Source organism: Brettanomyces bruxellensis, chromosome 5 (assembly GCF_011074885.1).
Source record: "Brettanomyces bruxellensis chromosome 5, complete sequence".
In the NCBI taxonomy this organism is placed as follows: domain Eukaryota; kingdom Fungi; phylum Ascomycota; class Pichiomycetes; order Pichiales; family Pichiaceae; genus Brettanomyces; species Brettanomyces bruxellensis.
This window is the reverse complement of record NC_054686.1, coordinates 646,712-670,544: the sequence shown is the minus strand read 5'-3', so window position 1 is coordinate 670,544 and position 23,833 is coordinate 646,712. Positions and strand designations below refer to the sequence as shown.

General features: G+C 39.4%; 12 protein-coding genes across 12 annotated transcripts; 5 read left to right on the top strand and 7 right to left on the bottom strand.

Annotated features, from left to right (window-relative positions):
• Window positions 1–365: 365 nt before the first annotated feature.
• Window positions 366–3,197, top strand: BRETT_004327 (uncharacterized protein; the record flags this gene model as incomplete). Its single annotated transcript, XM_041282823.1, has 1 exon — window positions 366–3,197. The coding sequence occupies one exon, from the start codon at window positions 366–368 to the stop codon at window positions 3,195–3,197; it is 2,832 nt and encodes a 943-aa protein (XP_041135599.1).
• Window positions 3,198–3,356: 159 nt separating this feature from the next.
• Window positions 3,357–4,208, bottom strand: BRETT_004326 (uncharacterized protein; the record flags this gene model as incomplete). Its single annotated transcript, XM_041282822.1, has 1 exon — window positions 3,357–4,208. The coding sequence occupies one exon, from the start codon at window positions 4,206–4,208 to the stop codon at window positions 3,357–3,359; it is 852 nt and encodes a 283-aa protein (XP_041135598.1).
• A 350-nt stretch (window positions 4,209–4,558) lies between these two features.
• On the bottom strand, window positions 4,559–5,314 carry BRETT_004325 (uncharacterized protein; the record flags this gene model as incomplete). The annotated part of the gene is made up of 1 exon (XM_041282821.1): window positions 4,559–5,314. The coding sequence occupies one exon, from the start codon at window positions 5,312–5,314 to the stop codon at window positions 4,559–4,561; it is 756 nt and encodes a 251-aa protein (XP_041135597.1).
• A 282-nt stretch (window positions 5,315–5,596) lies between these two features.
• On the bottom strand, window positions 5,597–6,385 carry BRETT_004324 (uncharacterized protein; the record flags this gene model as incomplete). The annotated part of the gene is made up of 1 exon (XM_041282820.1): window positions 5,597–6,385. One exon carries the CDS (start codon window positions 6,383–6,385, stop codon window positions 5,597–5,599), a length of 789 nt encoding a protein of 262 aa, XP_041135596.1.
• Window positions 6,386–7,593: 1,208 nt separating this feature from the next.
• BRETT_004323 (uncharacterized protein) lies at window positions 7,594–9,303 on the top strand (the record flags this gene model as incomplete). The annotated part of the gene is made up of 1 exon (XM_041282819.1): window positions 7,594–9,303. One exon carries the CDS (start codon window positions 7,594–7,596, stop codon window positions 9,301–9,303), a length of 1,710 nt encoding a protein of 569 aa, XP_041135595.1.
• A 313-nt stretch (window positions 9,304–9,616) lies between these two features.
• On the top strand, window positions 9,617–10,132 carry BRETT_004322 (uncharacterized protein; the record flags this gene model as incomplete). Its single annotated transcript, XM_041282818.1, has 1 exon — window positions 9,617–10,132. The coding sequence occupies one exon, from the start codon at window positions 9,617–9,619 to the stop codon at window positions 10,130–10,132; it is 516 nt and encodes a 171-aa protein (XP_041135594.1).
• Window positions 10,133–10,266: 134 nt separating this feature from the next.
• Window positions 10,267–11,325, bottom strand: BRETT_004321 (uncharacterized protein; the record flags this gene model as incomplete). The annotated part of the gene is made up of 1 exon (XM_041282817.1): window positions 10,267–11,325. One exon carries the CDS (start codon window positions 11,323–11,325, stop codon window positions 10,267–10,269), a length of 1,059 nt encoding a protein of 352 aa, XP_041135593.1.
• A 186-nt stretch (window positions 11,326–11,511) lies between these two features.
• Window positions 11,512–13,566, bottom strand: BRETT_004320 (uncharacterized protein; the record flags this gene model as incomplete). The annotated part of the gene is made up of 1 exon (XM_041282816.1): window positions 11,512–13,566. One exon carries the CDS (start codon window positions 13,564–13,566, stop codon window positions 11,512–11,514), a length of 2,055 nt encoding a protein of 684 aa, XP_041135592.1.
• A 322-nt stretch (window positions 13,567–13,888) lies between these two features.
• BRETT_004319 (uncharacterized protein) lies at window positions 13,889–17,047 on the bottom strand (the record flags this gene model as incomplete). The annotated part of the gene is made up of 1 exon (XM_041282815.1): window positions 13,889–17,047. The coding sequence occupies one exon, from the start codon at window positions 17,045–17,047 to the stop codon at window positions 13,889–13,891; it is 3,159 nt and encodes a 1,052-aa protein (XP_041135591.1).
• A 1,131-nt stretch (window positions 17,048–18,178) lies between these two features.
• On the top strand, window positions 18,179–19,747 carry IMH3 (IMP dehydrogenase; the record flags this gene model as incomplete). The annotated part of the gene is made up of 1 exon (XM_041282814.1): window positions 18,179–19,747. One exon carries the CDS (start codon window positions 18,179–18,181, stop codon window positions 19,745–19,747), a length of 1,569 nt encoding a protein of 522 aa, XP_041135590.1.
• Window positions 19,748–20,967: 1,220 nt separating this feature from the next.
• Window positions 20,968–22,578, top strand: BRETT_004317 (uncharacterized protein; the record flags this gene model as incomplete). The annotated part of the gene is made up of 1 exon (XM_041282813.1): window positions 20,968–22,578. One exon carries the CDS (start codon window positions 20,968–20,970, stop codon window positions 22,576–22,578), a length of 1,611 nt encoding a protein of 536 aa, XP_041135589.1.
• A 430-nt stretch (window positions 22,579–23,008) lies between these two features.
• Window positions 23,009–23,776, bottom strand: RPS1 (ribosomal 40S subunit protein S1B; the record flags this gene model as incomplete). The annotated part of the gene is made up of 1 exon (XM_041282812.1): window positions 23,009–23,776. One exon carries the CDS (start codon window positions 23,774–23,776, stop codon window positions 23,009–23,011), a length of 768 nt encoding a protein of 255 aa, XP_041135588.1.
• Between the last annotated feature and the right edge of the window lie 57 nt (window positions 23,777–23,833).

Sequence of the window (23,833 nt, the reverse complement as noted above, 5' to 3'; positions counted from 1 at the left end):
AGGTTTGAGCAGAAAGACCAACTACGATCGAATGCACGCTTTCATACCTTTAGTATAATAAATGGTTAAAATAACTATTTTCATAGTGTATACTACTATTATCATTAATTGATTAGCTATCACTGGCAAAAAAGAACGAACGGCTTTTTCTCTCAACATATAAAATTTTGTGGGGAAGATGATTAAAATCCGTCCCATAGCCCAATTACACAGGGGAGAAAAATCCCGAGAAAATCAATTCCAAAAATTCAAGCATCTTTTCCGATCTTTTCACTATGCGAAATGAAAATCATTTATGTTTCCAAATTAATACTATTAAACTAAAATCAATAATCATAGCATCGTCTTTGAAAGTGCTATATCGCATGCTGCTCAGAGGGTTGAAATATCAGCGGTTCCCACCGATTCTGCTGGCTAACTGTTATGTTTTGACTTCAGGGTTACAGCAGTTCGGCTTAGATCTGAGACATGCAAATTATTTAACTAGAGATAAGACGGTCTCTAGAAATATAACTTTGTTCAAAGGATTTAGCGTAAGAACTTTGCATACATATCAACGTGATTTATCTACTACAGTAAACGGATCGCTAAAGGCAGATACTGTTGATTGTACTGAACGCGAAAGTGAAAATACTCAGAAACCCAACTTGGATTCGGACTTTGCACATATAATTTCTTCATTAAGGAAAAAACAGAATAATTCTTATTTGCATCAACATTTTAGTACCATATTACCACATAATGATATCATGTTTGCCCAGGTCACGTCTGATCTAGAGTGCTTTCTTTGTTGTCTGCCCAGCCTTTTAGAGTTAAATCCATCACCATGTTCATCAGATAATTCATTGCAGTTTTCCAAGACCAGACGACTTTCATATAATATGGATATTGAATCTGCATTTGTCATTCTTTTACAAAGTCTGGTGATGGCCCTCAAACCATCGTATAAAAACAATTTGGTCACAAAACTATTAGTTCAGTTTTCAAAAGTTCGGCAAGATTCCGAATACACAGATATAGCTGCAGATACATTTCATGGAGCCTTGTTTAACGGGACGCAATCTAAAATACTATCTGAAAATGAGAATTTTAAAACTGCTTTAAGATTACTCAAATTTGAAATAGAAGAAGAAATGGTTTGGAATCATCATGGATCTTATGCTCATGATGTGAATGCATGGATATCATCGATATTCGAACCTTCGTTGACAAAGTGCATCTCGTACCTTAATGGATGTGATGTAATTCCCGATATTATACTTTATGATCTTCTTCTACGGAAACCTGAAAATGAACTAGAGTATATTGCTTTGTACGAATTATATGCCAAGCACTCCAAATTCATAAACTTTAAAGATCAGGAGCTGCTATACAGTTTGAAGCAATTTAATATAAAGTCCGACAAAGCTCTTGTGAGAGAATTAAAAATACCTTTGGTATTTTCCAATCTTTTGTGTTACGCAATTAGGTTTAAGGTTGCGTTTCTTCCAAAGCTTGTGACATTGTTTCTTGACGAAAATAATACAAGAACCCCTCAAATAATTGACCAATTGGGTGAAATCATGTGGAAACTTTCATACGATCATACAGGCAAGAACAGTATTTTACCGTCTGATTTTTATCGTTTTGCTCAGTCCAGAATAATCAAAGTTTTAAATTCATTCATTTCTGAAAATAAGGATTTCGATCCTGATTGCACAAACTTACTAGCCGTTTCAAATTTAACGTATTTTCATGATTTTCAAAAAGCATATAAATACTTCAAAAGTGCACAAAAACGATTCGATAGATGGCAGCTTGAAAGTTTTGATATTGAGGGATTGAAGAAGGTCGTTAGAACAAGTCAAAAATATCCAGACAATACCCATTCAAATAAAATAGCACAGCTTCGATATGAACGTATGGATTATAACGCAAAGTTTTTGTGTAACTCCATATTGCTTCTTGATATTCAGAAGAGTAACTGGAAAGATATGTTCAATGATTTTTACTGTATCTTGAATAAGGCGGATCGATCATTATTAAGGATTTATCCTGAGATATGGGATATTATTCTTATAAAGATGAATCATCACTCCATGCTTAATTATAGTACAATTGGTATATTAATATCGTTATACCTACGGACCTTTAAAGGGCATATATACAATAGTGTTGTCCTTGATCTGATAATAAGTCATACTGATGATCCAATAAGATTGCTGCAGATATATACACAATTTCAAAGCAAAGAGATGGATGATAGTACTTTGAGCAAATTTATTTCCAAGCTTTACAAATTAGCTAAAAACAACCAAGCTCTAAAGATGGTACAAGAAAATTCTCAGCCTGTCGACATTCTTCAGGATCCTGAGAAATTGGAAAAATTATCAGAGAATTGTTCTGATATTGAATCGTTCAATTATCTAATACAGCATTATCAAGAGGTTGTTATCCCGAAAAAGCTGTCGAAAGTAAGAAAACAATTGTATGAGCCAGAGGAGTTTAAGGCATACGGTTTTGGTACTCCTTTAGAGTTTGCACGATATTTGTATCAAAATGCACAATTCAAGTCCAGCAGGCTTAATTCAAGTTATCTTTTAGGAGAATCAACCTTAAATCCTGAAAATTCCTACGCTCGTTATGAATCATTGAATGCATATACAAAAGTGACTCCTTTAACAATATCCTCGTTGTTTGTGGCGGCTTTGTCAATGCAGAAAAACAAGAAGTATAATAGTGTTAGGTGGGTCGTTATGGATTCGCGTGGAACAGAAAATAAAAAGCCGGTTGACGTTGCTTTCGAAGAATTTGATAAGAGAATATCGGAATCATTTGGAGATTGTGTAACAGGAAAGGTTTATCCTAATGACAACTTATTAGTTCTATATTTGCAGTGTGCTAAGAAATTTGGCAAGTCCGACAGACTTTATTCTTTCTTGAAAAGAATGGTAGACCTCAGGTATCCAATGAAATCTGGACTCTTTCATACATACATTTCGATGTTACCAGCGGCTGATAGAGCAGAATTAGTCTATGCACTTGGTGCATATGACAAACGGTTCAGAGCCTTTAGAAAATGTTCAAGCGAATATGAGCTTGATCAACTAAAGAGCACAATGAAACCAATACAAATTTCTGGAAGATTTGCAGATTTTGTGTCGAAATTCGACTTTACATGGGGCATAGTAGGGAAATGGGATTGGCCGGGAAAATGATTATTTATAAACGAGTTGGTATGTTGTATTTCCCTTGCGAGGTGTTATTCGGATCATCGCCATGTACTTAGATATTTATTAAACTTTTAAAAGCATGCAAATATTATTATGGACATTCTAAGAATAAGGTATCTAGATAGTTATTGTAATGCGAATTATTCAATCAGAGCTATTGCATTTCGATTGATGGGTCAACGTTTCCTCCTTCTTTAAGTTAGCCTGACGTTCTCTATCCTGTTGCACCTGGCTTTCAGAAAGTGAACGTTGACTTTCAAGATCAATGGAGTTTAGATCAACTTCTTGGAGACATTCATTCTCGTTGACTTTGTCACCGCTGTCAATATTGTTCTTTTGTTTTCGGCCAATTCTCAGCCACCAAACTAGTTGGGAGGTAAAAATTCCAGCTTCCATGACAATCACTAAAATGTACAAAATCATAGCCATTATATCGATTTTATCCACACAATTACTGGCCATGGAAAAAATTGCGCCCGAAGAATCCATAGCTAGAAAGAAAAAGTTGATTCCAACAACCTGTCCTTGACGCTTGGCTAATTCAAAATAAGGAGGAACGAGACCAGCAACAAGCAAAACAGAGGCAATAATTCCAAATACAAGCATCGGCCAATGTGTTCCGTTCAAATAAACTTTTTTCAATGTGATTCCAAATCCCAACTCGCATGCTAATGATATGGCATAAAATGTAACTGCATAACCAATACATTTCCTCTTGGGATAGCTGTATGGAGGATAGTACATAGATTGTATCCATGCTATTGAGCATAAAAGTGTAAACATCTGCGGTTGCACTTGCATTGGAATGTAAGAATCCGATCCAACAAAATAAATGGAAAATGGAACACCAGATGCAGCCCAAAGAAACATGAATATTGGGGGAAAACCTGTGGCATCTTTCTTTTTCCATAGAAAATAGATCTGAGGAGATAATTGGATGCACCATAGAACAGTTCCAATTGTTCCTAATATATTAGCAATATCTGCATGCGACATTTCCGCTAGTTTGCCATACAGTTATGTATGCACATTTAAATCTAAACTTCGGTAATGTTTTATTGATTAAATAGTTTAAAAAGAAAGTTGCTTTGTTATCGCCGATATGAATCTCTTTTTCTTCATATTTCTTTTATCATTATCGAAATTTTTTTTTCCCCTCTCCTTTTTTTTTTTTCTCTTGCAGATACATATTTTTCCATTGTAAAAAGTGCAATTTTTCATACAAGCGCAGTCATGGATGAGATCGACTGATTCCAAAGCGATCAATGTACCGAGCAGGAAAAATCCAAAAAAATATACAGCCAGCCTGTATACAAAGCTTATTTCACTGTTAACATACTAACATACTAATTTTTCTCGACAAAGTTCACTAAATCCTCTAAATATGGATCATGGCTTCTATTTCTACCAGAGGGATCGAGATCCTTCATGGCGTCGTTTAATCCCAAAAGATATTCTATGTTTGGACCAGAATCACCCTTACAAACTCTAATGATGTCGGCAGTCTTTTTCACATTTTCTGGTCCTACGAAAGATTCATTTTCAATTGTTCCAACATAAACGATAGAATCAATCACTGGTTCACCCGCCTTATTTTTGGGTAATTTGCTCATGATACTTTGGATTCTTGGATCTTGTTCCTGTTTCGAATCTAACACCACATTAAATGAGACTTTATGGCTGGAATAGCCATCTTTCTCTCTGAAATCAAGATATTCGCTGGCCTCCCTTGCATACTTTGGTGGTATGTAATATATGCATCCCCAGACCTTGAGGGCATTGTGAAGCAACTTTGCGTTGTTGATTACTTCGTTGCAATGTTCCTGAGAGTGTAGTTCGTAATGTAGTATGTCATCCTTAAATTCATCATGCGATGCAATTTCGGCTGCTGGAATAATTGTCACAACTCTTCCCTTTTGCTCTGGGGTCCCCCTGTTATCGTAGCTGCTTTGCCAAAATCTGCGGGCAAATCCACTCAGATATCCAGGGAACTTTTTGAAGCTCTTGGAGATCGCTTTATCATGAAGAGGTGGTTTGAAAAGTAGAGATCCGTATCCCACAAGCCATAATGGCTTGGCTTCTTCATCTTTATCGTATGTCATCTTTTGATATGCAGTAGGTTATCACAGAAATGTAATGTGCGTGTAATTATGTACGCCCTTTCTCTGTGGTAATTCAATGGGTAGGATAAGTGTGGCAACATACCGTTCAAAAATATACGCATCTCTCTAATCACCAATATTTTTTGGGGCATCTCAAGAAAAAAAAAAAAAAAAAAAAAAACTATATCCGTATTTCTCCAAATTACATATTATCTAACTTTTCTTCGCCATCCGTAATGAAATTAGTTGTCCCATTTAGCACTATAAACATTTATTCTACAATCAATCCTCTTTCGTTCCAAGTCTTCTTCCTTTCCCCTGGAAGGCTCTTTTTTCTCTATTGAATCTACCACCAGATGGGTTTTGTTTAAATGATGGGGTAACATGAATTCCCCCATTGAGAGGTGCCGAATTGTAATCATTTCCTGTTAATTTTGAAAAAATAGTCCTTAGCCATTGAGGAGCCTGCAATTTGCCTGTTGAATAGACCCATCGTAAAATGTTGTTTCCAGCCCCAAGCCTGTTGGTTGCATTTCCATGGTGTGCTAAAAAGAATGATTCTAGTGGGCCAAATGAATGGGTTTCAATACAGTTGTATATGTAGGCTGCGGACATTCCGATTAGAGCAAGAAGGAATGATAGTTGACCATCAACTAGGATCCGGAAACCCAAAGAAACCACGGGTAGTAGAGATGCCTGTAATGGTATGAAATAAAAGTTCACCTTCTGATCATAATTGTCAATTGCCCATGTGTATGTAAGTGCCGATTGGAGTGCTGGAGATAGAGATAGGACAGGTGGCAAAAAGAAGTAAGCCCCAAAAAGCATAAGTGGAAATGTGATTGCAAGGTAAAAGAAATAATCTGGAAAATTACGGCCAAACTTCTTTGTTTCCACGCCTTTCGAAAAGGTATACATCACGTACATTTCCATTAGACCCTGCATTGGTTGTGGATTTGGTATTAAAAAGCCCGTCACGAAACGGTATAGTTCAAAATTTTTGACCGCCTCGGGGAAAAAGCATGCAAATGATGAATACGGTACAATTCCAAACGAATTGAGACCATCCATCACTAAAGATGTGAGTGTGAACGTTCTGGTAATTGGAGGTATAGATGTAACAATTCTAAATAAATATAGTTATCCTAGGTTAGCATTATGAACAGCAAAAGGATTAAGCTTGTCCGTTACTTACCGTGCTAGTTCTGACATGATGATATATGATAACTTATTACTGTGATTAATTCTTATACTGTATTTAATTAAATTGTATCTCAGAATAGCTGACCGAGCCGACGTATTCTATCGTAGAAATAGGACATGTGCGACCTGTACTTTTTCTCTTTTTCTCTTTTTTTCTTTTTTTTTTCGTCCGTACTTGGATGTTGTCTGATAGATTTCTTTATCGCTTCACATTGAAGTTTAAAATTTGGTTTATCCGTGTTTCTTCAAAGATTATATATTACGAATATAATTTAACAAAGTAGAAATCCTTAACTTCCATCAAGAACCAAAATTATTCGAACTTCACTGTCGTTTCTGTGTTGGTACTGCTATATAGGCCATCCAATTTGACAGTCATAATAAGTACCAAATTTTTGTTCAACGGCCTAATTTCTTTTTGGTCCCGAAGTTCACCATTGAAATTTTATCATTTTAAAAAGGGGTATTTGGTAAAAAAAGCAGTACTAATATCCGTAAAGCTCTTGCATTATTTTCCTGAATTGTATCGTATTTCGCTTCCGCTGTAACGTTTCCTTCGGAATTAGAAGCCGTATTCAATGCAAATTAATTAAAACGCCTTCTCGATATTCTTCTCGACGTTTTAAAAAAAAGTACATTGTGTCCCCTCAAAAAGTACCCAGACCTTAAAGCATTGAATAATGTATTATTTTGGTCGTTTTTCTTTTATCGCTCCGGACTTTTATTTTTTACTTCCTCGATGCATGACGCTCGCTCCCTGTTTTCCTCCACATTTCTAACTAAGTATTCTTTGATCAACAGACTTTATTGCCCCACTTATTACTGTTTTACATAATTGATCGAATTTATTTTTTCCTGTTTTCCTATTCATCTTTTCGTTTACTATAATCTTTTTCTTGTTTATTCAAATCTGAATAGTTTTTGTCGTTTTCCGTTTTTTCCCCATATACATTTTTGAATTTTATTGCTTTCATCGTGCCCTTTAAATACCCGGTTAACTTTATACCCACTTCTGAACACTTTTGCATTTTATTTTTATTTTATAGATGATACCGTTGAATGAACCTAATCCACATATGCCACATACAAAGATTCATACAAATAGGTCGCCTGTTTCCAGGCTTATTGCTGCCATAACATTATGGTTTCAGACCTCATCACTAACAAGCCGTCTTTTCGTTGGTATTGCAATTCTCTTTTTAGCTGATGCGCTTTTCCACAGTATCTCAAGCTGGAGAGACACGGAAATTTTAGGCCAACAGAAAAAAAGAGGATGTCCGAATTATTTTGAATATTCCAAGAGTATTCATCCACCACTTTCGGAAGGAGACCAGCAGTTGTCATATATGCGACCAGAGCCAGATTGTCGTACTTTTCGTAGCAAAGCCGTGGAAAATGTCATCAAGGATATGAAGGAAAGACTGGCCGATCCGGATATGGCAAGGCTCTTTGAAAATGCCTTTCCCAACACATTGGACACCACTATATGGTGGTATACCCCACAGGATAAGAGAACAGGATATCCAAGAACGTTTATTGCCACAGGCGATATTGCAGCAGAGTGGCTCCGTGACTCGGCTAACCAATTGAGTGTGTATACTCCACTTATTAGTTCTGACGAGCATCTTAAGAGTCTCATCAAGGGTGCTGTTATCCAGCAGGCCATGTATATGAGAAATGATGCTTACTGCAATGCGTTCCAACCCCCAGCGGAGGCCAAAATTAAAAAAGTGCCATCATCCAAGGATACAGTTTCACCAAAACCAGACTGGAACCAAGTTTTCGAATGTAAATGGGAGGTTGATTCTTTGGCATCATTTTTAGATCTCACGAATAATTATATTAAATACTCAGGTGACACCACAATTCTAAGCGACCCTATATGGAGTGCCGCTTTCACAAACCTTGTTTACATTCTTAAAACTCAGTCAATTCCAACCAAAGATGAGCATGGTCGTGCGTTGGTTGCTCAATACACTTTTCAGAGAGATACAATGTCAGGCACAGAAACCCTTTGCTTAGGTGGACGTGGAAATCCTATCAAAGGTGGCACTGGTCTTATTCGTTCGGCATTTAGGCCATCGGATGATGCCTGCATATTCCAGTTCTTCATTCCTGGAAATGCCTATATGGCCGCCGAGCTCGAAAGAATCGCCCATTACTTTGAAATTGCTCATTTGAACGGACCATCGACTACAGCTCGTTCGATTGCCGAAGGTATCCGAAAAGGTATCAACGATTATGGTGTGGTGGAACACAAGAAGTATGGCAAGGTCTTTGCATATGAGGTTGATGGATTTGGTGGAACAAATATTATGGATGATGCCAACTTGCCATCTCTCCTTTCCCTTCCTGATTTGGGCTTCCTCTCAGTTGAAGATCCAATTTACCAGAATACTAGAAAGATGGTTCTTGAAAGTGATGGTAATCCTTATTTTGTCAATGGAAGATACTATGGTGGAATTGGTGGGCCACATGTTGGTCTTTCCTATGGCTGGCCAATGTCTATGGTGGTGCAAATAAGAACTTCAGAAGATGATGCGGAGATTTTGAAATTATTGGAGAAGGTGGTCTCAACCACCAGAGGCTTAGGATTGATGCATGAGGGTATTGAAATCAACTCACCTACACATAAATATTCAAGGCAATGGTTTAGTTGGGGAAATAGTGAATTCGCTAAGGCAATTATTGGTCTTGCTGAGCGGAAGCCACATCTCATCTTCAAGGACGAATATTCCCAAATACCTTATAGAGTTCAAGACCAACCATGGTACAAGGGCATTTAATGTCATGATTGTATATATCTACAATTTGTTTTACGATGCTTTTTTATAATTTATAGTGAAATTTTATGCTTGAAATTCTTTGTATTTGGATCAGTACGTTATTATCAAGGATGAAAATGTACAGGTAGACAAATATTTTAGGTAATGAAATAATGCTTCTTCTATTTTCTCACTTTATATTTTTTTTTTCTCCTTTCTCATCACTTTTCGTTTGAGTGCTTCGCACCAATTACAGCTGGTGCCATTAACTTTTATTTCATCTCAGCTGCACTCGTCGCCAGAATATCTTTAAAGACCATAGATCGTTTGTAAAATGGCCAAGAAGGTGAACTTAAACTCGGCCGTTGCCCTCAGAAATGAGTGTGACCAACATTTATCGCCTGCATTCTCTCGTTTAGGTTATAAAGAGTCGTTCATGCTGAAGGATATCAAATTAATAATTGGATACTTGTGTGTTGCATTTGCCGGTTTGATGTACTATGCCGAGAAGAAATACAAGAATGATTTTAACAATGGGCAATATGTTTTCTATACAGAAGTGCTTGTCGTGTTGTTCTTTGGATTCCAATTCATATGGTATTTGTTTGGTAAATACGTTGTCAAAACTACCAAATACGTGGGTATTAAAGGTGCGAAGACCCTCAAAGTTTCGACACATCTCAAGTCGAAAACACAACCTGTGTACTACATTGACGTTGATCTTGATGGAACTATAGATCAGGAACAGATTGAATTGACTAAAGTTTTCAGAGAAACGGGCTTCATCGATTTCAAGATCTTCTCTGACAAATTGATAGGTATCGTGAGCAAGATGGAAAAAAATGCATGATTGTTACCCTTATCTGTGGTTTCGTCTATAAGAATGATGTATTGTACATTAAATGAAAAAGTATAAATGGAAAGCGTAAAGGCAGATTGTATTAGGATTCGTTATCGGTCGTAAGGGGTACTTTTTTGTAATTATCATGAAGTTGCATCCATCTCACTAAACTTCCTAAGAGCCCTATAAATAAGCCAGGGCATACATCTCAACGCGGGCAAGAATTGTGCGTAGAATGGGTATGTAAACAAACCATTACGCCCCTTTTTTATAATTTCGGTAATCCTCCCTGCCAATTTTCTGTGGTCCACCAATGGAGCAAGAAACGTTTTGCCAACATCAATATCACTAAACATTCGAGTTGTCAACTGACCAGGACATATTGTGCTAAGGATTATCTGCTTGGGAACTTCATACCTGAGTGCATCCATGAAATTTGTAAGTGAAGCCTTTGTTGCTGAGTAAATACCCAATGACTTCGGAGACACAAATCCTAAAACGGATGAAACTACAACGATGTGTAATCTATCGGCTTTATTTGCACTTTCATGATTCTTTATTACCTCTCTTATCATTTCGCAGTGTGAAATAAAGTTCACCTGCACCAAGCGGTGAAACTCTTCTTGTTGAAGCTCCATGGTGGGCTTATCTTGTCTGATGCCGGCATTACAAATCAAAGCGTCGACTCTGCCATATTTAGAAAAGGCATCATGAGTAAGTTTTCTTGCCCGATCTGGAATGCCCATGTCACACTTTAAGAACACAATTTTGCCGTTATGTATCCGTTCTAGATCACTAAGTTCTTTTGTTTCATTCACGTCCGTCACAATCAATTGTTTTACATTGGGATTAGAGCCGTAAATCCTCACCAATTCGAGGCCAAGGCCATTAGAGCCACCTGTGATCATTATAACTAGTTTACTTGGATGTGTAAACTGGCATTCTGCAGGACATGAACTCGATTTTATATTAAAGGCTCTAAATAGCCATGCTAATTCTATGAAAATGCACAAAAGCCCTTTGAATGTCGAAAATGTTGCACTACCTATTTGCATATACTGGTGGATCATGTACACGCAGACGAGAACCGGATTTAGAACTGTGAGCAATGACACATGTATGAAGAGGTCGATTGACCAGCCTGCGACAACCACCGAGTCGCTTGGAAGGGCATATTCTTTTATGATTGGTACTAGCTGCATGCGGAAAACGGCAGGACCACTTTGCTAGCCTTTTTGAATTTAGTAAGACCGTCCTATCTGGAAGTACAGAAAGTGAAAAATGAAAAAAAAAATTAAAAAAAAAAAGACAGGCAAATGCGAAAATTCGAACATTTATCTTAATTTATATTTATACTTCTAGGTTTACAAAAATTCAAAATACATTGGCTACTTCCCCTTGTTCACGCTCTTGTTGATTGAAAGGCCGTTCATTTTAGAGTTGTGGGCAGCATTGGGCATTAGCTTTCTGGTGGATCTGATTTCGTCAGCAGCATAACCTGGCACCCTAATATTCCAGTTTCTCTCCAGGTGTAGCTGAACATCTTTGACATCAAGGCTGTTTGATTTTCTGTGTTTTGCCAATCTGCACGCAAACGACGTAACTGAGGTCACGAACTCGTCGGCAAGATCCAAAAGAAGCTCCTCCACATCTCCATCTATGGCCACATCCGTGTCACCTTCCTCAGATGCAACATACTTCACGAGCTCCCTGAGCTTACGCTTATTTAGTACCCGGCCACCTTCAAACTCGAAGTGCTGAGGCCGGATGAACGCCGGGTTACTTAATACTGGAGAATCCGTGGCATTTCCTCCTAGCAGCGTTGGTCTGTTGTTGATCTTGACCGAAACAGCGGAAGGTGCCGAAACCTTCAAATCCTGCGGAATGGTGATGTTCTGGAAACGAGGACGAGGAGTACCCGAACCCGTGTCTGCTGTTCCCGGCATGACACTTGTGATCTGAGTTTCTTGGAAGCTTTTTTGTGCTGCGGAGGCATCCGTATGGCCTTTCTGGGCAGTATTGTTCGCCGTATCGGCAGCTAAAGCACCATTCTGGGCAGTCGATGCTGCAGAAGTGGCACTAGAAGCGGTTGCAGTTGCAGTTACAGTTGCAGTTGCAGAAGCTGAAGATGCTGCCGCTGCTGCTGCTGCTTCATTCTGCTTCAAAAGCTTCTTCTGCGCCTTCGTAAGCTTCTTTGTCTGCGTCTTGTTGTTCTTCTTCTGATTCTTTCTTGGTGTCTTCTTCTTTGTTTTGGTTGTAGCACTTCCAGACGATGCCGATTGCTGGTTTTGTAGCTGAGCCTCTGCCTGACTCTGGCTCTGAGAAGTCATGGAACCTGTACTCATTGCATTTTTAACCTGTGAAAGCATATCCTGCTGCTGGCTTTGACCGGCAAGCTCTTGTCTCTTCCGCTGCTCCAACAATATCCGCTGCTGTAAAACACGTTTTTGCTCTGCAGTGAGCTTACCTTGAAACTGCTGTGGCTGTGCACCGGCTGCATTGGAACTTCCAGAAGAGACTGGTGATCCAAAGCTCTGGACACCGTTGGACTGCTGCTGCTGCATCAGACGGATTCGGTTTGCAATCTGCTGGGCGTATCCCCTGCATTGCTCCATTCTGCTCTTTATTTCCCGCTCCTTTTGATTTAGTTGTGCAATCAGGTTGGCCGGGGTGTTTGGAACGTTCTTTCTGGTCTCTATTGCCCGAAGCTGGTTCCTGAACTGCTCTGCAAGCTTTATGATTTGTCTGTATTTGGCCAGCTGCTGCTGTCTCTGTATTTGTAGCTGTTGTGCCGGCGTCAGCGATCCCAAATCCACGTTGTTCGAATTTCCAGATCTTTGCTGCATCTGCTGTGCCTGTAGTGCCTGCTCGGTCTGTTGAACTTGTTGTTGTTGTTGCTGCTGTTGCTGCTGCATGTGGGAATCCAAGCTCGTGCCTCTCTCTCCCTGAACAGCCCCTCCGGTATCCATCATCCCGCCTAAAGCCACCCCCTGTTGCTGCTGTTGCTGGCTCCTCTGTTCTGCCTGAATCTGTGCCTCACGTCTTTGCTGTCTTTGTGCCGCCAACAACTTTTGCTTCCTGTTGTACTGAATGAGAATAGCCTTGATTCTCTCCGCCTTCCTCACGTGCTGCTTGCCCTCCGGGGTGTTGATGCCTGCCCTCTGTGCACCTTCCTTCTCAATGTTGAACTGCCTTAAAAGCTGGTGTGCCTGCTGAGGTGTAATTCTAGGAAATGCATGTGCAGCTCTTCTCTGCTGTTGCTGTTGTTGCATATTTCCCACATTCTGCTGTGCCTGCTGAGCCTGTCCCTGCGACTGTGCCTGGGGTGTTAATGATCCAGCAGATGAAAGACTTGGAGATGATAGATTTAATGGTGTGTTGCCCAACATTGGCGATGAAGGTGATGACATGTTGCCATTGTTTGATCCTGTATTCTGATTCATCTTTGCACAAGCTTTACCGAAAGTACTGAAATTTCTTTATCTTGTATGGCTCACACCTATTTAGATTGTCCGAGGGATAAACTACCAACAATCGTACTAACTTGTTTATTTTTATTTATTTTCACAGATAGCTAGTTCCTACTTTATTTTTTTTTTTTGTTGTTGTTTTATTCTATTTATTTCCGTCCTTTTTCTTTTGCACCTCATTCTCCTACTCTCTCGCGAACCATATATATAATCGACGCAGTCGTCGCGACGCATAGTTGTTTTATTACATGGCAGGTAAGTACACAGTAGTTTAGCTGTTTATACATAGAAATGTTCAGGGTGTCCTATTTCCGTTCAAGTAAAATATCTGACGGCCGACGGCATCGCCAAGTTTTTGACCAGGAAGCGTCAAGCATAATAGTATCTTCTGATTTGTATTATTAAGAAGTCTCACGTGGTTTCCAGTGATGCATGTCACAAGTTCTGGTCTGATATCCCTATCACTCTTTAATTCTTCCTTAGATGGAATACTCCATGCTTCCAGCCCACAGTTTCCACAGATAAATAGAATCCTGCTCGATGAATCGAACGAAGCACCCTTGCACTCAAAGTTGAAAAGCATAATCTCATTTCTGGAACGTGTGAATGCCTGCTGGGAGGAGTCGTAACTAACAGCAATGCAATACCGCGAATAAACTAGCAAGATCTCGTATTCATTCCGAGTCCTTCCCGGCATTTTGAATGTGTCAATAGGCTTCTGACCTTTCTGTCGTATTCTAATCTCCGAATCGTTGTCGACCTGCGGCATTTGTGTATTAGTAAGAGAGTTTAGATTTGAAAGATAGAATATTGGCGAGTCTTCAGTGTAATGAAGTATTGAAAAATGCTTGTCCGAAAGAACGCAGACTTTGTTCACATTGAAAACGGCTTTCACCGATTTCACCGACGGTTTATAGTTATTTTCCATATTTATCGGTCCATATTTAATCTTCTTGTCCTTCCAGGAAAATACGAAGTTTGAGCTCATAATTACTGGACCATTTCTCTCCTCTTGGTAACCTATAGTGTAACCCTTGCAATGTTTCACAACCTCCTTGAAGCATTTTTCTGCACCGCCCATTCTTTCATATGATTCCATAATATTGATTAAGTCCCCTTTATAAAGCTTATCGCCACTGAGAAGAAACAGCACTGTACCATCAATAATGTCCAATTTTGTAACACTTGGTAAAGAGGAAACTCTTCTCCATGACATTGGAAGATTTTCCTGACCAATGTAAAGACCATCGTTTGCTCCAATTGCATAGTATAAATTGTCCGAATATCTAAATACATCTCCAGTCAATGGCTCAGCCACTGATAGAGGATGAACACTAGCAGATTTTGGCATTTGGAGTCTTGTCCTGGATTCATCCAATGCTAACTTTACCCGATCGCTAGCATCCGGACCTAACCTCGGCTTGTATGTTTTACTATCCTTCCCATGATTGACTGCCTCGTGAGTAGTAAAGCTCCAGTTATTTACGAGGGTTAATTTGAATCCATCAGATAGCTTGTTGAACATTTCGGTCCGAAAAGCATCGAGGTCTTTTGTAAAAGTTTTTAAAACGATCGCGGGCATTTTCTGGTCCTTTGGTGTACGAAACAAGTGCGTAATTTCATTACCGCAATCTTTGATCACAATCTGGTAAGGATCATTATTGTCATTTGGTTCGATAACCCTGTAAATTAAATACTGCAACGCAATAGGGGGTTTCTCCAAGAATAATGATGTTTCCTTATGTCTTTTTTCAACTAACGGTAGAAGATAGTTATCACACAAGACTAGTTTACACTTAGTCCAGGCAACACCTCTTTTAACCTCCATATTTAAAGACCCGGGCTTTACATGTCTGTTCATGTTGAAAAGATCCACTGTCTCGAGGTAAAGGTAATCGGAGCACAGTAGATCCTCATTAAGGGATATTTTATTGTCCAAATCCGTAGTGTAATCAGATGTTGTGTTGATCTTTTGAAGAATTTCATCCATTGCTAAAACAGTCTCCCTTCTCTCATTCTTGCCCATTTTTCCGTAGAGTTTGGTTAGATCCTTTAAAATTAAGGCTAATGGTGTAAAAAGTTTAATGAAGTAAGAACTGAAAAGCTCCTTCGCAGAAGGAGCATATCTGTTCGAACGAGCTAATTCGTCTGTCTGTTCCTCTTTGGCAATCCATGAACGAACATTTTCATTTGCGGAAAGCCTTGCCAAGTAAACCACGCTTCGAGAAATGTAGTGGTACTTCGCTGCAACATTGGTGAGCCATTTACGGGAAACTTCAAGGACATATTTGTCATTCACAAACATTTGTCCCTCATAGGCTGGCTTTAATTTGTGAACAACGAGCTTGTCCAGATACTTATATAGAGCCTGAATTGGAATAAATGTTTTTCTGTAATCATCCTGTTGGTTTGGCGTCAATCCTTTGGCTTTCTTGAACTCGGGTCCATAGTGAAACACCATTCTTTTCATGTTAAATCGTATTCTTTGCAAGTTGCTGTAGAATTCAAATAACCTGCTCTGTCTTTCGAACTCCAATGCATCCCAATTTTTGAATGTTTCGGCCTCCTTATCTGATAGCATCCAAAAGCTCTTGTAAGTTTTACCATCAAAACTAGCGAAGTCATGGTGGATGGATGAAGGTCTCGACTCAACAATTATACGAATATCAAGTGGCAATCCTGGTTTTTTATAAACTGATGAGCTGGATATAATCGAGCCGCTCTGACCATATCCTCTTTTTAAAGACCCAGATGAGCGTTTTGACACAGAACCAGTTGAAAACATTGATGCGGTAAGGGAATTTCTTGATTCTAAAGGTGATGTCGGTGTTTCCAATGGCTCATCTCGCACCGATAACTTCTGTAAAGTGTTCAGGAGATTTTTTCCACGATATATTGAAGATTGATTGCCGACCTCCGGAGCAATTCGGCGAACTGGAGAGGACTCGTGTGAATTTGATAAGTTTTTTTTCCTGAATGATGAATGTGTAGATGTCATAATGGGAGAAGATTGCATACTGAATTCTGAGTCTGTCGTCCCAAATTTTAGAGGTGACGATCTCCCTCTTGGAGAAAAATTGCCAGGCATAAAATCCGGATCCTGTATCTCGTTAGATGAGCAATTAAAAGAAGGCTTCGTCATCGATCGGGGTGAAGGTGAGTTAACATCATTCCTATCAGTGAAAGGCAAGTCTGTTCGTATTCTAGGAGTCAATCTGGGAAAACCTGACAGATGTTTTGATGGTGAAAATAATGGTGATTCGTTGTTGTATACGGATGAGGGCGAGGTAGGTAATACCGGAAGAGGAGAGTTCCTTGATGAAAGACTTGAAGCTGTCGACAATATCCTGGATTTATCCAGTGGTGACAGACTTGAATTTGATAACTGTCCTGGGGAGTTTTGCCGTGATGATGACAGAATAAATTCGGTTTCTATTCGGGATATACTTTTCATGTATTCAGACTGTTTCGAAGGACTCCCCGTTCGGGATGAAGGGGTGTGCCTAGGAACATCCGTTTGTATTTTTCTTTGAGGCGTAATTGGATCTACCATTGAAAAGACATTGACACTTTGAAATGACTTAATGTGGTATTACACTGACTTGGGTTGGTCTAAGCTAAGAAGGTAGTAAAGTTAAAAAAAAAAAAAAAAAAAAAAAAAAGAAGAGGATCGTTCAATCAATTTCGTGATGTAAACATCCAAGAAAACCGAAACAAAAACAATTTGCTGGTGTACAGATGTTATTAAAAATTGTTGTTCTTAAGAGGTCAGAATAATGTAATGATAAAAGGTAATAATATTGGTGAATATACCATGCCAAGCATTTACTTCTACAATTAAGTAGTGGGGAAGAAATTGTAACAGATTGTGGAAGCAGTAATTTGAGAATAAAGTAAATTCCGGTTTACTGGTCGTAATGCACCGAGACGAGAAAGTGAAATTAGTAAGAGAACCATTTTGATTCAAATGCTTTCAGCTGCATAAAAGGATTCGTTAAATTCCGCACGATTCCAATGAGAGTGCTCCGCGGCCTCTGATTCCTCATCGCTGAATCAGAACGAAGGAATATATTGCATTGTTTATAATCATCTCAATGAGTTAGCTTAACGTAAAAATATATTATACTTTGAATGCCGGTTTCTGGGTGTTACGGAAAAAAAGAAGTCAACAAGCCCAATTTTTTATATATTAAAAGGTTTTTTTCCCCTTTTTTTTTAGATGGTCATTGCATTGACCATTGATTTCTTAATCGACCAACCCATAAAAAAATTTTTTTTTTTTTTTTTTTTCAACAACCCATCGGTCCAAGAAAAATTTTTCACGTATTTTATTGAGAATTCGCAATCAGGGTAGCCATGGATACTAGCCCTACCAATAGGTATAAATAGACACTTTATTCCCCCTTCTGCAGTGGTCACCTTTCTTATTTTCGAACCTTTAAGCCCTCTTCTTTTTTTGGCAACCTCCTGCCCATTAATAGTAAAGGTACATTTTGAGCTTGGATTGATCAATATAATAGGTCTTCTAGGTTGGTTTCTATCCCCTTTGAAAAGGAATAATAATTAATTAACAGAAAAAACGGATATGGCTTTCTTAGACTGCAAAAAGGCAATGGACTATCTCTCCACCTACAAAGAGAAAGATGGTCTTTCCGTTAAGGATTTGATGAACTCTAAGGTCAACGGCGGTTTGACTTATAACGATTTCTTGATTTTGCCTGGAAAGATTGGCTTCACATCTAAGGATGTTTCTTTGGACTCTAAGCTTACCAAGAACATTACCTTGAGGACACCTTTCATATCGTCTCCTATGGATACCGTTACCGAGTCTGATATGGCCATCAAGATGGCTCTTTCGGGTGGTATTGGTTTCATTCACCATAACTGCGCACCTGAGGAGCAGGCCAATATGGTTAGAAAAGTTAAAAAGTACGAGAATGGTTTCATCAATGACCCAGTTGTTATTTCCAAGGACCACACCGTTGCCGAAATAAAGGCTCTCGGCAAGAAGCTTGGATTCACCTCCTTCCCTGTTACTGAGAACGGTAAAGTCGGAAGCAAGTTGATTGGTATCGTCACTTCGAGGGACACTGAATTCCACGAAGGTGATCAAGACCCAATCGCCGACATTATGACTACCGACCTCATTACTGGCAAGTACGGTATTTCTTTGGAAGAAGGAAATAGAATTTTGATGGAGTCTAAGAAGGGTAAATTGCCAATTGTCGATGATGCTGGAAACTTTGTCACCATGCTTTCTCTTACTGACTTGCAGAAGAACCAGAAGTTCCCATATGCTTCGAAGTCTCCACATTCCAAACAGCTTCTTTGTGGTGCTTCTATTGGTACCCTGGAGGTCGACAGAATTCGTCTTGCCAAATTGGTTGAGGCAGGTGTTGATGTTGTTGTGATCGACTCCTCCCAGGGAAACTCTGTCTTCCAAATTGAGATGATCCAGTTCATAAAGTCCACCTATCCAAAATTGGAGGTCATCGCCGGTAATGTTGTCTGCAGAGAGCAGGCCGCTGAGTTGATCGCTGCTGGTGCCGATGCTCTTAGAATTGGTATGGGTTCTGGTTCCATCTGTATTACCCAAGAGGTTATGGCCTGTGGAAGACCTCAAGGTACCGCTGTTTACAACGTTTGCGAGTTTTCCAATAAATTTGGTGTTCCATGTATCGCTGATGGTGGGATCCAGAACATTGGTCACATCATTAAGGCTATTGCCTTGGGTGCTTCCTGTGTTATGATGGGTGGTTTATTGGCCGGTACCACTGAGACTCCAGGTGACTACTTCTACAGAGACGGTAAGAGATTAAAGCTCTACCGTGGTATGGGATCTATCGATGCTATGCAGAAGACTCATCAGAATGCCAACGCCTCCACCTCAAGATACTTCTCTCAGGGTGATAAGGTTTTGGTTGCTCAGGGTGTCGCTGGTTCTGTTGAGGATAAGGGTTCCATCGTCAAGTTTATTCCATACTTGTTCAATGGTCTCCAGCATTCTTGCCAAGATATCGGTGTTCGGTCTTTGGCTGCTCTTACTGAAGAGACTGCCAAGGGTACTGTCAGATTTGAGTTGAGAACTCCTTCTGCCCAGTACGAGGGTGGTGTTCACAACTTGCACTCTTACGAAAAGAAACTGCACAACTGATTTCCGCTAGTTCAATCCTGCTACATCTCTTTACTTTTACTATTTTAATTTACTTAGCATACATAACAATTCAGTCTAAAACTTGTTTTTACATTCAGTAGTTGTATTATATTAAAGCGTCGAAAACATTGTACTCTGTGTTTTCCAATTTGTAAACTTGGTAAAAATTAATGAATTTTGAAATTTTGAAATTTATTACATTCGTATTTATTATTTTATATATTTTATTACCATCATTCTCTCTTTCTAAAGAGGCATTTGAGTTAATATTTATCAGATGTTATAATGTTCAAAAAAATCGAACACATGTCACTACAACAGCCCATTTTATGATAATACATTAATCACATTCACTTTAATTCGGAATCTTATAGATTAATTAAAATTACCCATTCACCAATGTCTCAAGGTGTCCTGTTGTAAATCCCTAATGGCATATTCCTAATTGGGATGACCGTTTTTTTTCCCCAAAGTTAAACAATGCCGTAATGCGGCAACGGCCAAATTTACAAATTTTGTTTTTATTTAGTCTCGCGATGCCTTATGGCTGGCTACGGCATCACCAGGCCTCATGAATGCTTTTCAGTGTTAAGTATGGCTAACGTGTTGTGGCGATATAACTTAACTTGTATAGCAATATGGAACCATGGCGTGGGAAGCCTGAAAAATTTTTTATCAAAAAGGGTTTTCACAAGTATATGTATGTATATACTTGCTATTTAGTTCTTGTGCATATGTAAGCTAGAGAGATGCAGCCTAGCCAATTAAGGTGGCAAAATTTTTCGGTTGGAAAAACAAAATTTTGACACTACGATGACAGAGAAATTTTAACAATGGGGGGCATCGGGGTTTATGATAACAGGATAGTGAAAATTTTGAAATTGTTTTGTCTGTGGTTTCTTCTATGCATTTCAATTTGGGCTAAATTTGGTTAATCACTTAGCCACAGTTTGGAAATCTCGCTGTTGAGGGATACCAGTGGCTTTGTCTTGGCCACAATCGGTATCTCTTGAATTTGAGTTTACACAGTTTTGAAAAAATTGGGGTATTTGTAAATCCATCGCTTATCGATATATATAGTATCAAAGATCTCACTTTAGCAACCTTTCTTTGGCAATGCACCCACTCTTTTTTCTCCACAAAGCAAGCTTATTTGTCTAAACTCGTACTAGAACCTTTGGGTAAGGTCATAAGCAAAAGAATCATATCCATCTGTCATTATGGGCGAAACGAAAGACAAAGCTGAAGCTGAGACGGAGGAGTTTGAACTCTCAAGTGGTGTTGTTACACCAATGGACGAGAATGAGAAAAAGATTGGCATTATCTCTGCAATTGGATTGATTTTCAATCGTATGGTCGGTACCGGTATCTTCTCCACGACATCCACAATCTATGCACTTTCGGGATCTGTTGGACTATCGCTTATTCTTTGGGTTGTTGGATCCTTGATTGCATTGGCGGGTTTGTACGTGTACATGGAATTCGGATCGGCCATTCGGAAAAACGGTGGTGAAAAGAACTACTTGGAGTACGTGTACACTAAACCAAAGTTTCTTATTTCGTGTATGTATGGTGCATACGTCTTCTTCTTAGGTTGGGCTGCAGGAAACTCTATTGTTTTCGGTGAATATATTCTTACCGCTGCCGGAGTTGAAGTCACTAGATGGAATGAACGTGGCGTTGGTATTGCTTGCATTACATTTGCATTTCTAATTCATTCCGCGAACATTAAAGTGGGCATGTATCTCCAGAACATTTTGGGCTTATTCAAGCTAATCATCATCTTGATCATTACTGTGACCGGATGGGTTGGACTTGCCGGAAAAATAAGTGGTGCCCCAGGTACAACTAACTTTCACCATGCATTCAGTGGTGAAGGAGCCACCGGATATGGTGTCGTTACTGCTTTGTACAACATTATTTGGTCGTTCATTGGTTATTCCAACGCCAACTATGCCTTGGGTGAGGTGAAGAACCCAGTGAAGACTTTAAAGTTCTCTGGACCAATCGCTGTGGTCTTCTTGGCAATAATATACATGCTTGTCAACATTGCATACTTCGCAGTTGTGCCGTTAGAACAACTTGCCAGCTCTGGCCAGATTGTCGCATCTCTCTTTTTCAAGATAGCGTTCGGTGTGAAATCTCAAAAAGCGTTATCTGTGTTTGTGGCGCTTTCAGCTCTTGGAAACGTGTTGTCTGTGATATTCTCTCAAGGTAGAATTGTCCAACAGTTGGGAAGAGAAGGTATTCTCCCATTCTCTTCATTTTTTGCTACACAAAAACCTTTCAATACACCCGCTGTGGGCTTGCTCGAGCACTGGGTGATTTGTGTCATCACTATTGTGGCTCCTCCTCCAGGAGATGCGTACAACTTCATTCTTAACTTGATTTCATACCCATTGAACATCGTCAATCTTTTGGTTGCAATTGGTCTTCTTTGGCTTCATTACCAGAACAAAAAGGGAAGACAGACTTGGAATCCACCAATCAAAGCAACGATTCCAGTTACGGCATTCTTCCTCTTGGCATCTGCTTACTTGGTGGTGGCACCTTACATTGCACCTTCTGCGGGTAATTCGGTCTACGAGCACCTTCCTTATTATCTTCATTGTGTTGTCGGTATCGGTATCTTCTGCTTCGGTGCCTTATACTGGTTGGTTTGGGCACACATTCTTCCGGCTATTGGCGGCTACCATTTACACTCTTCTAAGGAATTGGATGAGGACGGCTTCTGGAGGCGTAAGATCATCAAAGTTAAGAACGGCGAGGATGCACCAGAGTCGAGCACCATCAGCCAGGTCGGATTTTCCCACACGAAGGATGAGGTTTAATCTTTTATGAGTGAAATATTCCTGATGATATTTAATTCATCTTGTGTATAATAGTTGCTGGCTATGAAAAATGATTTTTTTTTAACAAAAAGATAGTCAGAGTAAATATAAAGATCGCACATGTATGTCATCTTTGAAAAGTTCAAAGCCATAAGTAGAGTATATATTATTACGAAGCCACACTTAATCAATTCAATAAGCTGAAGACTTTTCACTTAAAGTGGAGCATTCTCGTCCACCAAATGCTTAATGACCAGAAAGTTCAATTTTCAAGTCTCCCCTTCCCAAGATGCACTACCAGCCCCTTATACAAACCGGCAGCTCTTATATCATCTGCGATGATAAATTAACAAATATATATGTGCATACAGATTCATGTTGCATTAACTCAAATTAAACAACAGTACAAATAAGAAGAAATATTATTAGCTTAGACAGTCTCCAAAATGACATCCTTGAAGCCAGCAACCTTCTTACCCTTATCGTTCTCGGTAGCCTCACCGTGCAAAGCCAACAAGTTACCCAAATCAAACTTAGGCTGCTTCAACAACTTAACCTTTCTGATGTAGACGTTTTGCAATGGGAAGGTGGACTGTGCAGCCTTCTCGATTTCACGGCCAATAGCCTCTGGAATCAACTTACCAGTGAGCTGAGCTAAAGTGCAGTTGGAGACCTCCTTGGTCATGATCTCCATCATCTTCTTTCTGACCTGCTTCAACTGGGAAGATTGAGCGTAGGTGGTCTTCTTAATCTGGTTAGCCTGTCTCTTGGTGAAACCAATGCAGAACACTCTCAAGACGTAATCATCAGAAGTCTTAACAGTGACGTTGGCCTCAACCAAAGATTGCCACTTTCTAACAAGAGATTTTAATTTATCAGTTGTGAAGTCCAATCCGTGGAAGTTTGTCAAAAGGTTCTTTCCCTGAACGTCATCAACTCTCAACTTAACCTTCTTGAATGCGTGGTCCTCGGAACCCTGAAGGTCAGCAAGATTGAATTCGAAAACTCTGCCCTTCAAACCGTCAGCAGCACTCTTCAAACCAGTGGATCTGTTGATCAAAGTCTTGCCCATGTTTCTGTTTTCGAAAGTGGTTGGGGCCTTAATGTCGTACCATTCTTTTCTGGTGAATGGGTCAACGACCTTCTTCTTGAGACCTTTCTTTCCCTTGGATAGTCTTTTATTCTTGCCGATAGCCATATTGTACTGTACTTTTAGATATCCACACTAGACAAAGCTTTCGATAAAAAGAGTTGA